Source organism: Tamandua tetradactyla, chromosome 11, assembly GCF_023851605.1.
Source record: "Tamandua tetradactyla isolate mTamTet1 chromosome 11, mTamTet1.pri, whole genome shotgun sequence".
Classification (NCBI taxonomy): domain Eukaryota; kingdom Metazoa; phylum Chordata; class Mammalia; order Pilosa; family Myrmecophagidae; genus Tamandua; species Tamandua tetradactyla.
Window position 1 is genome coordinate 90,715,704 of NC_135337.1, and position 12,546 is coordinate 90,728,249.

The window sequence follows — 12,546 nt, forward strand, 5'->3', positions numbered from 1 at the left end:
CACAAATGCCAAGGTTCTCCCTGCAGCACACCAAACCCAGCACAATCTGCCCCAGTCCTGCCCTCGTCTCCCCTAGGCTAGCCACACTGGCCTCTTCAAAATCACTGGGCACAATCCAGCCTCAGAGCCTTTGCCCAGGCTGTGTCCTCTGCAGGGATCTGCTCCCACTTCAGGGCAGGACCTTGTCTAGACTTGCATCCCTCCAGTCCCCACAGCCTCCCCTCTGTCCCCCTCCACTACTTCTCTCCTACCCTCTCTGGCTACCCCAAGAACAAGACCAGGCACCCTGTTGCGCACACCCCCTCAGGGCGGAGAGAGCCTGGCCCCCTCCCCCACCCCGCAGCGCCCTTACCGAGGGGTAGGTGTAGCCGTCCTGGCTGTGGCAGATGTGCACCTGGTCCTCCGTGGTCTTCTGGTACACAGGGTTGTCAAAGTTGATGCTGTTGATGCTCCGGAGCCGCCAGTGCTTCCAGAAGAGGACGGCGCCGAAGCCCAGGAGGCCAAGCAGCACTATGGAGACACAGCCAGGGTCACTGGGGGCCCAGGCCCAGCTCTGGCTCTTCCGTGTGTTAACAGTTCTGTTCTGCCTTAAGACGCAACGTGCGCTCATGGCCCAATCCCCCAGGTCAGCCTTGGGCAGCATCCAGTGTGACAGCCCCTAGCTCTGCCTCCCCCAAACTGGTCCACTGGCATGTATCCTTCCACGCGATGAATAACTATACCCATGGCTGCTATGTTTCCAAAATGGGATTGCACTCTATACACTGAGCCACCACATATTCCTGCTTCTGTGTTAAAGCAAAGGGGACCCACTGGTGCTTTGAACACCATGCCCCAGGTCCAAGGGTGGTGAGGGGGCTGCCCTGCAGGAGGCTGGGAGCAGCTGGCAAGGCCTGGAGGGCAGAAGGGATTCAAGTGTTCTGCCAAGAAGCCCCTGGGCTGACAGTGCCCAAGGAGGTGAGAATCCCGGCTGATCAGGCTGCCTGGGGAAGGGACCCCACAGAAGGGTGTCCTCAGGAAAGGAGAAACAAGCTGCTGCTAGCCAAGCCGTTCCTGATGGATGGCGGAGAGGGAGGGACTCTCCTTGCAGGAGCACCATGTATCACAAGTCCCCAGGGCCTGGGGGAACCCTTCCCCCAAGTACCTGCCTAGTTCCCTAAACCCCAGCCCCCACTTGACTCCATGTTGCTCTTCTTTGTCCCACCAGCTCCGAAGGGATGGCATGTGTTCTATTTTCATGGTTTTCCCCAGTGCCCAGAAGTGGGCTTGGTATACAGCAGGTGCTCAACTTGTATCATTAAATGGGTGAAGATGGAAATGGGAGGGGGGCACTCAAGAAAGCAAGAAACAGTTGGTAGGAAGCCCAAGGGCTGCTCCTGCACTCACCGATGGGGAGGACGATGGACAGAGCCTCCACACTCCTGGGCTTCTCCTCGGCCCCTCTGGGGGCAGTGTCGCTCAGGGCTGTGTACAAGAGATCTCAAGTGAGGCTCAGCTCCCAAAATGCCATAAAAAGCACAGACGTAGGAAGTTTTGATGCTCAGAGGAAAAGTGTGTATCATTCCTCACTGTCTTTAAAAACCCTAAGGAGGTGGGTGAGACCCCCACTTGTGATATATCCCACATGCCAGTAGCTAGGGCTGCAGAATTTGGGGCAAATTAAAGAACGTTCCAAGACCTTCCACCAAGGAGGCACTGGGGAAGCGGCCGATAGGACGGTCCCTGAAACCAAAGTCTGTAGATGCTTTCTTAGTGGAACTTTTCAACAAAGTTTTACATTTTATTGAAATAAGAATATTCTAGATGAGGTGAAGAGTAATGCTCAGCAATCCCAGTGGCCAGCTGGGATCATACCAAAGCAGATAGTCCTGCGTCATCTTGCAGGCCAGTAAGAAATGATGTTGGGGGTGGGGGAACCACAGTATACAACCATGTGGGTGGGCATGGGACAGGGAGGGGGTGGGAGAAGCATAAGGTTCCCATGCAAAGGCTAATGGCCTCCCTACAGGCGAACGGGGTGCGAGGGCTGAGCCAGGCTCCTCAGTGATACTCTATATCATCTCGGGTTGAATCCTGGGAACGGCCTCATCTCTGGCCTTTGGGGGTATCAGAGGGAGGCACAAGAGTAGTTTATTCTTAGTTCTACATTTCTGCATATTTAAGTGCCTTGTGATAAAAGTAATTTAGGGCAATTAAAAATTCCTTGGGAAATTTTTCCCTTTAAAGGGCTCTTTTGCCAAATCTGAGAAACTAGGCCTGTCCGTGCAGTGGTTTTTCAAATGGTGTCCTCTGGAGAAATATTTCTGGGCCTCCCTCAACCATACTAGTTCCTCTCTTATCTCATTTATCATCGAACAAAGGCTTCTGCTACCCTGAAAAGTCTGAAACTTGGTGGGTGTGCCATTTTTTTCCTGGCTAGAAAAGTCTATGAGCTCCATTTCCTGGCCGCTCAAAGCAAAGAGGACGCCCCCTGCTGGCACAGAAACGAACCACTGATCACTCTGGCTCCGACCCCTCAATGGGGAATTAGGGGCCAGGCCTAGGGGACACAAGTGAGGCACAAGATCTAGGGGGGGTACCAATAAACTCAGCTGTCAAATAACACTTTAATGCAGTGTTTCAAAAAATAAATGCAAAAGGACCATGGTGAACAAAATGTCATAATTTAAAGACAGGCTTTGTCCCTACACTTGCACTATCCTGTCTCACTGGAACCCTGGTTCTGATAAAACTATTTACAAAGACGGGGCCAGCTCACAGGCCACTGTTTGATGATTTGCTTTTTTAAAAAACTACCATATTAACACATTATTTGATTGTTGGGTCTTTTGGAAGCTCACCTGCCTGGCCCAGGTGAGCTAGAGACACCAGGAATCAGGGTGGTGAATGAATGGGCCCTGATACAATGTCAGCCTTCCAGGCCCCAGTGCCTGGCAGATCCTGAGGACCAGCCATGATCTCAGGCCCTTCACACGCACGTCAGACCAAATCCCCGCTCTTCCTGAGGAGCTGGGAGGGTGGGCACTATTTAGACCCCTTTTACAGGTCGGAAAACTGAGGCTCTGGAGATGCAAACCTCATCACAGGCAGTCAGCAAGGGACCCAGAACCAAACCCAGATTCCAGCCCCACCCCCACCCCCGCCCAAGACCCTCAACCTCTGGAGGGCCCACCCCACAGCACGTCTTGGTGACAGGGGGTCAGGGTGGTCCCAGCCTTTACCTTGGTGGGACATAGTAACCATCCATGATGTGGTGAGCTCAGGGATGGCCGCAGATGACCTGGAGGTGCTGGGGGCGGCAGGCTGGCTGGCTGTGTGCCTTGGCCCTGCAGCTGGAGAGCTGACTGTCAGACTGACTGGAGACGGCGCAGTGGAGGTGCTCTGCGTGGTGGTGTCGAGCTCAGGCTCTGGAAAGAATAACCATTTCCTGAGTGACATCTGTGCTGCTACTTTGACAATTCGTAGGACACAGAGAAAGCGTGAAAAACCAACACAATGACATCACGGTGTTAAAAAGGGAGATTCACGAGTGTTGAAGGTGTTATGGACACACTAGCCCCGAAGACTTTCTCAGGGAATGGGAAGAACTGAAAAGGGAGTGGTTTCCTCATATGATGACTAAAATCAAGTCACCTCTTGAGAGCCAAGAGGTGGAAGCAATCCAAGTGCCCATCAGCGGATGAATGGATGAACAAAACGGAGTCTACTCACACAATGGAACATTATTCAGCCTTAAGAAGGAATAAGGCCCCTGTGCGGACATGACTCCCAGAGGTGTAAATCTCCCTGGCAACATTGGACAGGACTCCCAGGATGAGCCAGGACCTGGCGTCAAGGGCTTGAGAAAGCCTTCTTGGCCAAAAGGGGGAAAGAGAGAAATGAGACAAAATAAACTTTTAGTGGCCGAGAGATTTCAGAGTCCAGGGGTTATCCTGGAGGTTGTTCTTACACATTATACAGATATCCCTTTTCAGTTTATGTATTGGAGTGGTTGGAGGGAAGTACCTGAAACTGCTGAGCTGTGTTCCAGTACCCTTGATTCGTGAAGACAACTATGTAACTATATAGTTTTTACAATGTGACTGTGTAGTTGTGAAAACCTTGTGGCTGATATTCTTTTTATCCAGGATATGAGCAGTAAAAAAAAAATAAGGAAAAGTAAATAGATAAATAATTGGGGGAAATAAGGGATAAAAAAATGGGTAGATTGAAATATTAGTGGTCAATGAGAGGGAGGGGTATGGGATGTATGAGTTTTTCCTTTTTCCTTTTTTCTGGAGTGATGCAAATGTTCCAAAAATGATCATGGTGATGAACATACAACCATGTGATAACGCTGTGAACCACTGATTGTATACTGTGGATGGACTGTATGGTGTGTGAAGATATTGCAATAGAAAAACTAAAATGAAAAAAACTCCCAATAGAGAAAAGCCCGGGGCCACATGCTTCACAAGGGAATTCTCCCAATCATTACAAGAACTGATCCAATTCTACTCAAACTCCTCCAAAAAACTGAAGAAGGAACATTACCTAACTCATTCTATGAAGCCAACATCACCCTAATACCGAAGCCCCTTAAAACTACCACAAGAAAAGAAAATATCAGGTCACTTTCTCTAATGAATGTAGATGCAAAAATCTTCAACAGATCTAATCCAACAGCACTTCAAAGAATTATACATCATGACCAAGTGGGTTTTACGGCAGGTATGCAATGGTAGTTCAACACAAGAAAAATCAATTAATGTAATACACCCTACTGACAAATCAGAAGAGAAAAAATACATGATCATCTCAGTTGATACAGAAATTCAACATCTTTTCATGATAAAAACACTTCAAAAAGTAGAAGGTGAAGGAAACTTCCTCAACATGATGAAGGGCACATATGAAAAACCCACAGCCAACATCACCCTCAATGGGGAAAGACTGAAAGCTTTCCCTCTAAGATCAGGAACAAGACAAGGGCGTGCACAGTCACCGCTGTTACTCAACATTGCAAAAGAAATTCTAACTAGAACAAGTAGGGAAGAAAAAGAAATATAAGGCATCCAAATCAGAAAGGAAGAAGTAAAACTTCCACTATTTACAGACGACATGGTCCTATATTTAGAAAGCCCCCCAAAATCTGCAGTAGCGACTAGAGGCAAAACTGGGGGGTTACGAGCTCCACACACAAAGTCACACTAGTGTTTCTACACTCTAGTAAGGAACTACTCTGAGGTAAACAAAAAAATTCCATTCACAATAGCAACTAAAAAAATTAACTAGGAAAAAACTTAAACAAGGATGTAAAGGACACAGAAAACTATAAAACATTGCTAAAAGAAATCAGAGAAGAGCGCAATAAATGGAAGGAGATACTGTGTTCATGGTGTGGGAGGCGAGAGGTCGTGGCAGTCTCCGTCCTGCCCAAGCTGACGTACACATTCCATGCAATCCCAATCAAAATCCCAACAGCCCACTGCAGAAACGCAAAGGCTGATTTTCAAATTTAAGCTGAAGGGTAAAAAGCTTCAAACAGCCAAAAACATTGAAAAATAATGAAGTGGAAGGACTCACACTTCCTGACTTTAAAGCGCATTATAAAGCCACAGTGGTCAAAACAGCATGGGACTGGCATTAAAACAAAAATATTGACCCATGGAATTGAATTGAGAGTTCAGAATTAGACCCTCAGATCCACGGTCAATTGATTTTTTTCCGCATGGGCAAGCACTGGGAATCGAAATTGGGTCTCTGGCATGGCAGGTGAGAACTCTGCCACTGAGCCACCGTGGCCTGCCCTGGTCAACTGATTTTTGACGAGGCTCCCAAGTCCACTTAACTGGGACAGAACAGTCTCTTCAACAAACGGTGCTGGGAAGACTGGATATCCATAACCAAAAGAATAAACAAAAACCCCTATCTCACATTCTATAAGAAAATTAACTCAAAATGGATCAAAGACCTAAATACAAGAACCAGGACCAAAAATTTCCTAGAAGAAAATCTTCAAGATCTAGTGAAAGGTAGTAGTTTCTTAGACCTTACTCCCAAAGCACAAGCAATGAAAGAAAAAAGATAAATGGGACTCCTTCAAAACTGAATACTTCTGGGCTTCAAAGGACTTTGTGAAAAGGATGAAAAGGCAGTCAACTTAGTGGGAAAAAATATTTGGAAACCACATATCTGATAAGGGTTTGATAGCCAGAAAATGTAAAGAAATCCTACGATTCAACAATAAAAAGACCAACAGCCCAATTAAAAAATGGCAAAAAACATGAACAGACATATTTCCAAAGAAGGAATAAAAGGGGCCAAAAAGCACATGAAAAGATGCTCAGCTTCAGGAGCTGTCAGGGAAATGCAAATTGATACCACAGTGCGCTGTCATTTCACACCTATCAGGAGGACCACTGTTAAGCTGTTAAATAAATAGGAAACTACAGGTGCTGGAGAGTGCGTGGAGAAACAAGAATACTCATTCACTGCCGGGGAAATGCATAGTGCTAGAGCTGCGGGAGAAGACAGCTCTTCAGAAGGGCAGATGCTGCTTCCCTAGGCCGTGGGCCCTTGCACTGGCCTCCTGAGGCGCCCCGTCCTATCTGACAAAATGCTCAGAGCAAGGCTCAGACGGGAACGGTCAGAAGGCTGTGGCTGCAGGGTGGCAGCAGCAGGACTGCGCCCTGCTCTGGCTGCCAGCTGGGCACTCACCTGTCAGGCAGCGCCGCATGTCCCTCGCCAGCTGCAGGCCGTCGGGGCAGGCGCAGGTGAACTTGGGCGAGTGAGGGCTGATCTGAGGGGCCGGCAGGCACAGGTACTGGCAGCCACCGTTACGGAGACTGGTCCGCTCACACCAGTTCACCCCTGTGCGGGAGAGGAAAGGGGAAAGGTGAGAACGAGACGCTGGCCAGACAGGCTGGAAAATTCCAGGAGCCCCCAAAGAGCCCAGACAACATCGGGGAAGCCACAGGGTCTGGGGTGGGGGCAGCTGCCTGGCCGTACCTCCTGGTTGTGTGAGGTTGTGGAACAGGACCAAGTCCTCCGGGGACACCAAGTTCTCGGCCACCAAATTAACATCCAAGCCTGTGAGGCGGTTGGCACTGAAGATGGCTTCATTGATGATATCTGTCCAGAAGACTTTATCCTGAATGGACAGCAGAAAGGATGACAATCTAGAACCTGATAAGCACACTCAAGGTGGTTACATAAGTGACTCTTTCTGTTCTGAGGAAGTATACGTGGCACCGTCGTATGTTCAACCTAATCTCAGATGTTTAATAAGATGGGTGAATAAATGGGAAGACAGAATGATGTGGCAAAATGTTAAAAGTTGGCATATCTGGGGCAGGGAGGGGTGCGCTGGAGTTCCCTGGATTGTTTCTGTGTTACATTTTTGCAACTGTCCTAAATTTGAAATTATTTAAAAAAATTTTAAATATGGCAAGCCCCACTCACCAACGTGAAAAGACACAGCGCCGCCTCCCACAGCCTTTGAGAGCAGGGCTTACCCACCAGGCGCTACCTGGGGCTGGGGGCATCTTTGCCGTGGGGCCCATCCTGTCTCTGCAGAATGGTGAGCAGCACCCCTTGCCTCCCCCCACGAGACGCCAGCCATGCTCCGTCTCCCAGCTGTGATGACCTAAGTCTCCACAAACACCAGATGTCCTCTGGATGAGAACTGTTGCCCTAGACCTTTCTGAATTCTTTTGGTGAGGAGAAAATGGAAACTGCAACAGGTCTCAGACCCTCTCATAGGTGAGGGAAGTTTTCCAAGGCAGTGTGGCCTCAGGAAGCAGGCTAGTGCTGGCAATGCCTCATAGGTAAGTGGCGCTCAGTGAGCAGCAGCTGTTAGTTCACTCACTGGAAGAAGCAACTCTAGCCTCCAACACGCACCTCAAAGATCGCCAGGGAGAAGGGGTGGGCCAGCCTGTGCTCATCCTCCAAAATCATCTTCCGGTTCCCTCCATTGACGTCGACGCTTGAGATGGAGTGGAGTTTGGAGTCAACCCAGTAGAGGCGGCTGCTAGAAAGATCTAGAACACAGAAGCGGACAAGGAGGGATCACGTGCTGGTACCAGGGGGCCTTGGGGCTGGGCCACTCCTGTCCCCTTGGGAGGAAGCCCTAAAGTTCCTGGCTTATGTCCCCCCTCTGCGACAGAAGCTGGGGCACCCAGGAGAAGCAGCTCTGAGTGCTTCTGCTCATGTGGGAGGCCTGAGGAGTGCCAGGGCTTTGTGCCCAACTGACCCTACCCCTTCACGGTGACGTTTTTGTAGGCAGGGGCAGTTTAGTTGTGGGTTATTAAAACCTCAGGTGAGTGCCTTGTCTGTGGCCACCTGGCCACTCCCTTCTTCTCCAAAACCGATTCCAGCCCCCCGACTGCACCACAACCCCAGCAGGGACATACCCAGGGTGATGCCGTTGGGCCACTGGATGTCTTCTGTCACCAGCGAGTAGATGTCCACGCCATTCAGGCCCCCTTTCTCGATCTTTGCAGGGGTTCCCCAATCAGTCCAGTACATGAAGCTGGTGGGAAAACCATAAGAACAGGTCACAAAAATGCACTATGGGGAGGCTCCTGGTCAGTGCCAAAGGTCAGCTTCTACTGCAAAAGCCAGGAGGACTCCAGAGACGGTCACTGGGTGGTGACCACAAATTTGGTCATCTGTTTCCCCAATCTTTTCTACCCTGTGGCCTGGAACCAGTGGGGATTTAGAACCTTATCAAAGAAAGGGAGATTCTGATTCCAAAGGCCAAGAGGGGAGGCCTCAAAGCTGCACCTAAACTCTGCTCTCCAAACAGTGGTAAAACCAAGGAAAGATGCTCAAACTAACTCGCTAGGAAAACTGCAGCCACACCCAGATCCCCTTGCCCGGCACAACTGCCAACGACCAAAACCTCACTGGTGAGGGGCGGGGAGACGAGCCCTCACACGCCCTCCTGGTGGGAAGGGAAGTTCAGTGCTTTCAAAAAATGCCTAATCTCACAATTGTGGTAAACTATGTCTGACGTAAAAGCGTAAGGGTACAGTTCACGGGCATTGGTCGTGTTCATGGTGTTGGGCAACTACCACCGCCATCCATTATGAAAACTTCTATATCACCCCAAACAGAAACTCTGTACCTGTTAGGCAGTCACTGTCCCAGCCCTCACCCCAGCCCCTGGGGACACCGATCTGCTTTCTATCTCCACAAGAGTGCCTGTTCTAGGTACTTCACCTAAGTGGGATCACATCATGTTGTTCTTTTATGTCTGGCTTAGTTCATTTAACATATTTTTAAGGCCCGTCCATTTGTGGCACAGATGGGGACTTAATCCCTCTTTATAGCTAAGCCAGCGTATGGATACGCCACATTTTGCTTGTCCATTCATCTTCAGTGGATGGAGGGAGGCTTTATAATTTATCTCCTGAAAGGCAGTCTGACCACGTGTCTGTGAACACATCCCCTGACCCAGCAATCCCGTTTCTGCAGGTGGACCCCGCAAGGAAGCTACAAAGCTCCTGTCCCAAGGTATTCACAGCCATGTTGCATGAAGGAAGAAGAAAAAGGGAAATCACCTAAATTTTCATGTGCCGGGAAGCACAACAGACCACGTTCTACAGCCACAAACTCCACACATTAAAAGAAAAAGACCCGATGGGGACAGTGAGTAGAGCGTGCTGCTGTTTGTTAAAACAAATGCGGGACACCTCTCCTCCCAACACACACAGCTCCGAGTGGAGCGTGCCTGGGAATCTCTCTCCTGGAGGTGCTGGCCTAACTTGCTGACCCCACCTGTTCCTAAGAAATAGCAACATTCGCCTAGCTCGCCAGATCCATTTACCTGCCTGGCTCACCTTTACTCCAAGCAAGCCTGGCTCACCTTTACCTGCCCAGCTTACCCTTACCCCCAGATTCTGCTACTGGCTGGGTAATGTTCCTTCCTTCCTGGTCACCAGATGAAGATACCCAATGTGCCTACTAGAATCTTCCCTCCAACAAACCAAATGTTCCCTGAACATTCTCCCTCAATGTCCTCTTCCCGAGCCCAAATGCACCCCCTCCCTCCAACTGTTGTGGCGGGCAGGGTGCTCAGCTGGGGTTTGTGAAGCTGCTGTTTCTGAAATTATGAAATTCTCCATCAGAGGTGCCAAGGTGGTAACTGTGGCCTGATGTGCAGAGTCCATGGGGCAGGCATGCTGCCCCCTTTCCAGGGCCTTGGGGCTGCTGAGTCAGCCCTGGCTGCTGCCCACACCTGGCTTCCATGGCACTTGTGCTCCCTCCCGTCCCAGGGCTCTGCGTGAAGAAAACCATTGGCTCTCATATGGGGAGCCACGTGTTTTCACCTTTCTCCAATCCCAACAGTTTGTATTTTAATTTCTGCTATTTCACTTGTTCTCCTCAGGGCTGGACTTTCCAAGGTTTTGTTTTAATCTCAGTGGACATCAAGAGTCTGTCTCTTGTGGCCTCCTGAGTAGGGGTGGGGAAGCTCCATGATTCCAGGGCCCAGCTTTTTCTTCTGACCCCACAGTCGCCCTCCTCTGCAGTTCAGGGTACTCTCCACCCAGTTCGGCCTGTCTCAGGCATGGACATTCCCTCCAGAATCCTCACTGGGTCTTGAACTCCTGACCTGTGCCTTTCTTCCCCACCGTGTCCCTCGGCTGGGGGGTACGCACCCGTGGACAGGGTCTACCACGATCGCCCGGGGCTTGGAACCCGGCTCCTTGGACAGCGTTTTCCTCTTCAAGCCCTTGGTGTCAGCCACAGAGATGGTGCCGAGGACCGAGTCGGTCCAGTAGATATTGCCGTGGATCCAGTCCACGGCCAGCCCATCGGGGGCCTGGAGGTCCCTGCCGATGATGGTGTCATAGGAGGAGGGGCCGTGGGCTCTGTCAAGCTGGGCGCTGCAGAGGCAAGAGTGTGTCAGGGCCAGGGGCCTTTGTCACACCAGGAGGCCAGGCTGGGTGCGGGGCCCGGGCTCACCTGAAGATCTTCCTCTGGGACAGGTCGGACCAGTAGATTCTGTTGCTGGCCACCTCTGTGGCCAGGGCGACCACGCTCTTCAGGTTCGGGAGGAGGCTGGTGTACTCCCTGCGGTCCAGCGTCATCTTCCGCACCTCGTGGTGGTTGGTGAAGAAGAGGTAGGCCGTGGTGCCTGGGGAGCCAGGAAGGGCGGCCATCAGAGGGCAAGAGGGACCCCTGGTGGAGCCGAGAGGGCTCCCCTCCTCACCTGCATCTGTCACCCTGCAGGGCAGGGCGGGGCCGAACCAGAGGCGATCCCCAGGAGAGCAAGGTGGGAAACTCATCCTGGGTCTCAGCATTTCAAATTTTAGAATGAAGATGAAGAAATTATAACGGCTAATGTCTACAGAGCGACTCTAAGGGCTGGGAGATCTGCTTCATGCTTTCCATAGCAAGTTTCACCTCACTGCATCCTCAGACCCACCAACACCCTTTGACAGATGAGGGAACTGACACTCAGACAGGGGCACTGACTTGCCCAAGGTCACACAGCGAGTAAATGGCAGAGCTGGGATTTGAACCCAGGTTGCCCTACCCCAGGTGCTGTGCTCTAAGTAAGAGACTTGGGTGTAAATGCGACTGTGTGATTGTGAAAACCTTGTGTCTGATGATCCTTTTATCTATCTTATCAACAGGCAAGTAAAACATATGGAATAAAAATAAATAATAGGGGGAACAAATGTTAAAATAAATTTAGATTGAAATGCTAGCGATTAATGAAAGCGAGGGGTAAGGGGTATGGTATGTATAATCTTTTTTTTTTCTGTTATTTTATTTCTTTTTCTGTTTTTTTCTTTCTTTTTCTAAATCGATGCAAATGTTCTAAGAAATGATGAATATGCAACTATGTGATGATATTAAGAATTACTGATTATATATGTAGAATGGAATGATGTTAATATTTTTGTTTATTTTTTTAATTAATAAATTAAAAAAGAAAAAGATGGAATGGAGAGGCTGCAGGGAACTGCCTGAAAATGTAGAGCTGTGTTCCAGTAGCCATGTTTCTTGATGATGATTGTATAATGATATAGCTTTCATAATGTGACTGTGTGATTGTGAAAACCTTGTGTCTGATGCTCCTTTCATCTACCTTATCAACAGACGAGTAAAACGTATGGAATAAAAATAAATAATAGGGGGAACAAATGTTGAAATAAATTTAGATTGAAATGCTAGTGATCAATGAAAGGGAGGGGTAAGGGGTATGGTATGTATAATCTCTTTTTTTTCTGTTTTCATTTTGTTTCTTTTTCTGTTGTCTTTTTCTTTTCTGAATTGATGCAAATGCTCTAAGAAATGATCATGATGATGAATATGCAACTATGTGATGGTATTGTGAATTACTGATTATATATGTAGAATGGAATGATCAAAAGTTAAGAATGTTTGCATTTGTTTTTTTTTTTTTAAATTAAAAATTAATGAAAAAGAAAAAAAGAGAGACCTGGGTGTAGGGGGCTGGGGAGGCATCCAGTCCAAACATTCATCACCCCAGCTTCCAGTTAAACCACTGCCAGGGAACCAAAGTCATCACAAAACTAAAATATTTGGCAA

At 49.1% G+C, this 12,546-nt stretch overlaps 1 protein-coding gene across 3 annotated transcripts in view; it reads right to left on the reverse strand.

The window, feature by feature from the left end:
* LDLR (low density lipoprotein receptor) overlaps nucleotides 1-12,546 on the reverse strand; it is a 36,647-nt gene that overhangs the window by 1,566 nt on the left and 22,535 nt on the right. For all 3 annotated transcript variants that reach the window (XM_077121774.1, XM_077121773.1, XM_077121775.1), the window contains exons 9-17: nucleotides 10,951-11,122; nucleotides 10,644-10,871; nucleotides 8,394-8,512; nucleotides 7,882-8,021; nucleotides 6,991-7,132; nucleotides 6,700-6,852; nucleotides 3,222-3,407; nucleotides 1,387-1,464; nucleotides 353-510 (exon numbers count right to left, since the gene is read on the reverse strand). In XM_077121774.1, coding sequence (XP_076977889.1) covers nucleotides 353-510; nucleotides 1,387-1,464; nucleotides 3,222-3,407; nucleotides 6,700-6,852; nucleotides 6,991-7,132; nucleotides 7,882-8,021; nucleotides 8,394-8,512; nucleotides 10,644-10,871; nucleotides 10,951-11,122 — 1,376 coding nt within the window. The remainder of the gene's footprint in view (nucleotides 1-352; nucleotides 511-1,386; nucleotides 1,465-3,221; nucleotides 3,408-6,699; nucleotides 6,853-6,990; nucleotides 7,133-7,881; nucleotides 8,022-8,393; nucleotides 8,513-10,643; nucleotides 10,872-10,950; nucleotides 11,123-12,546) is intronic.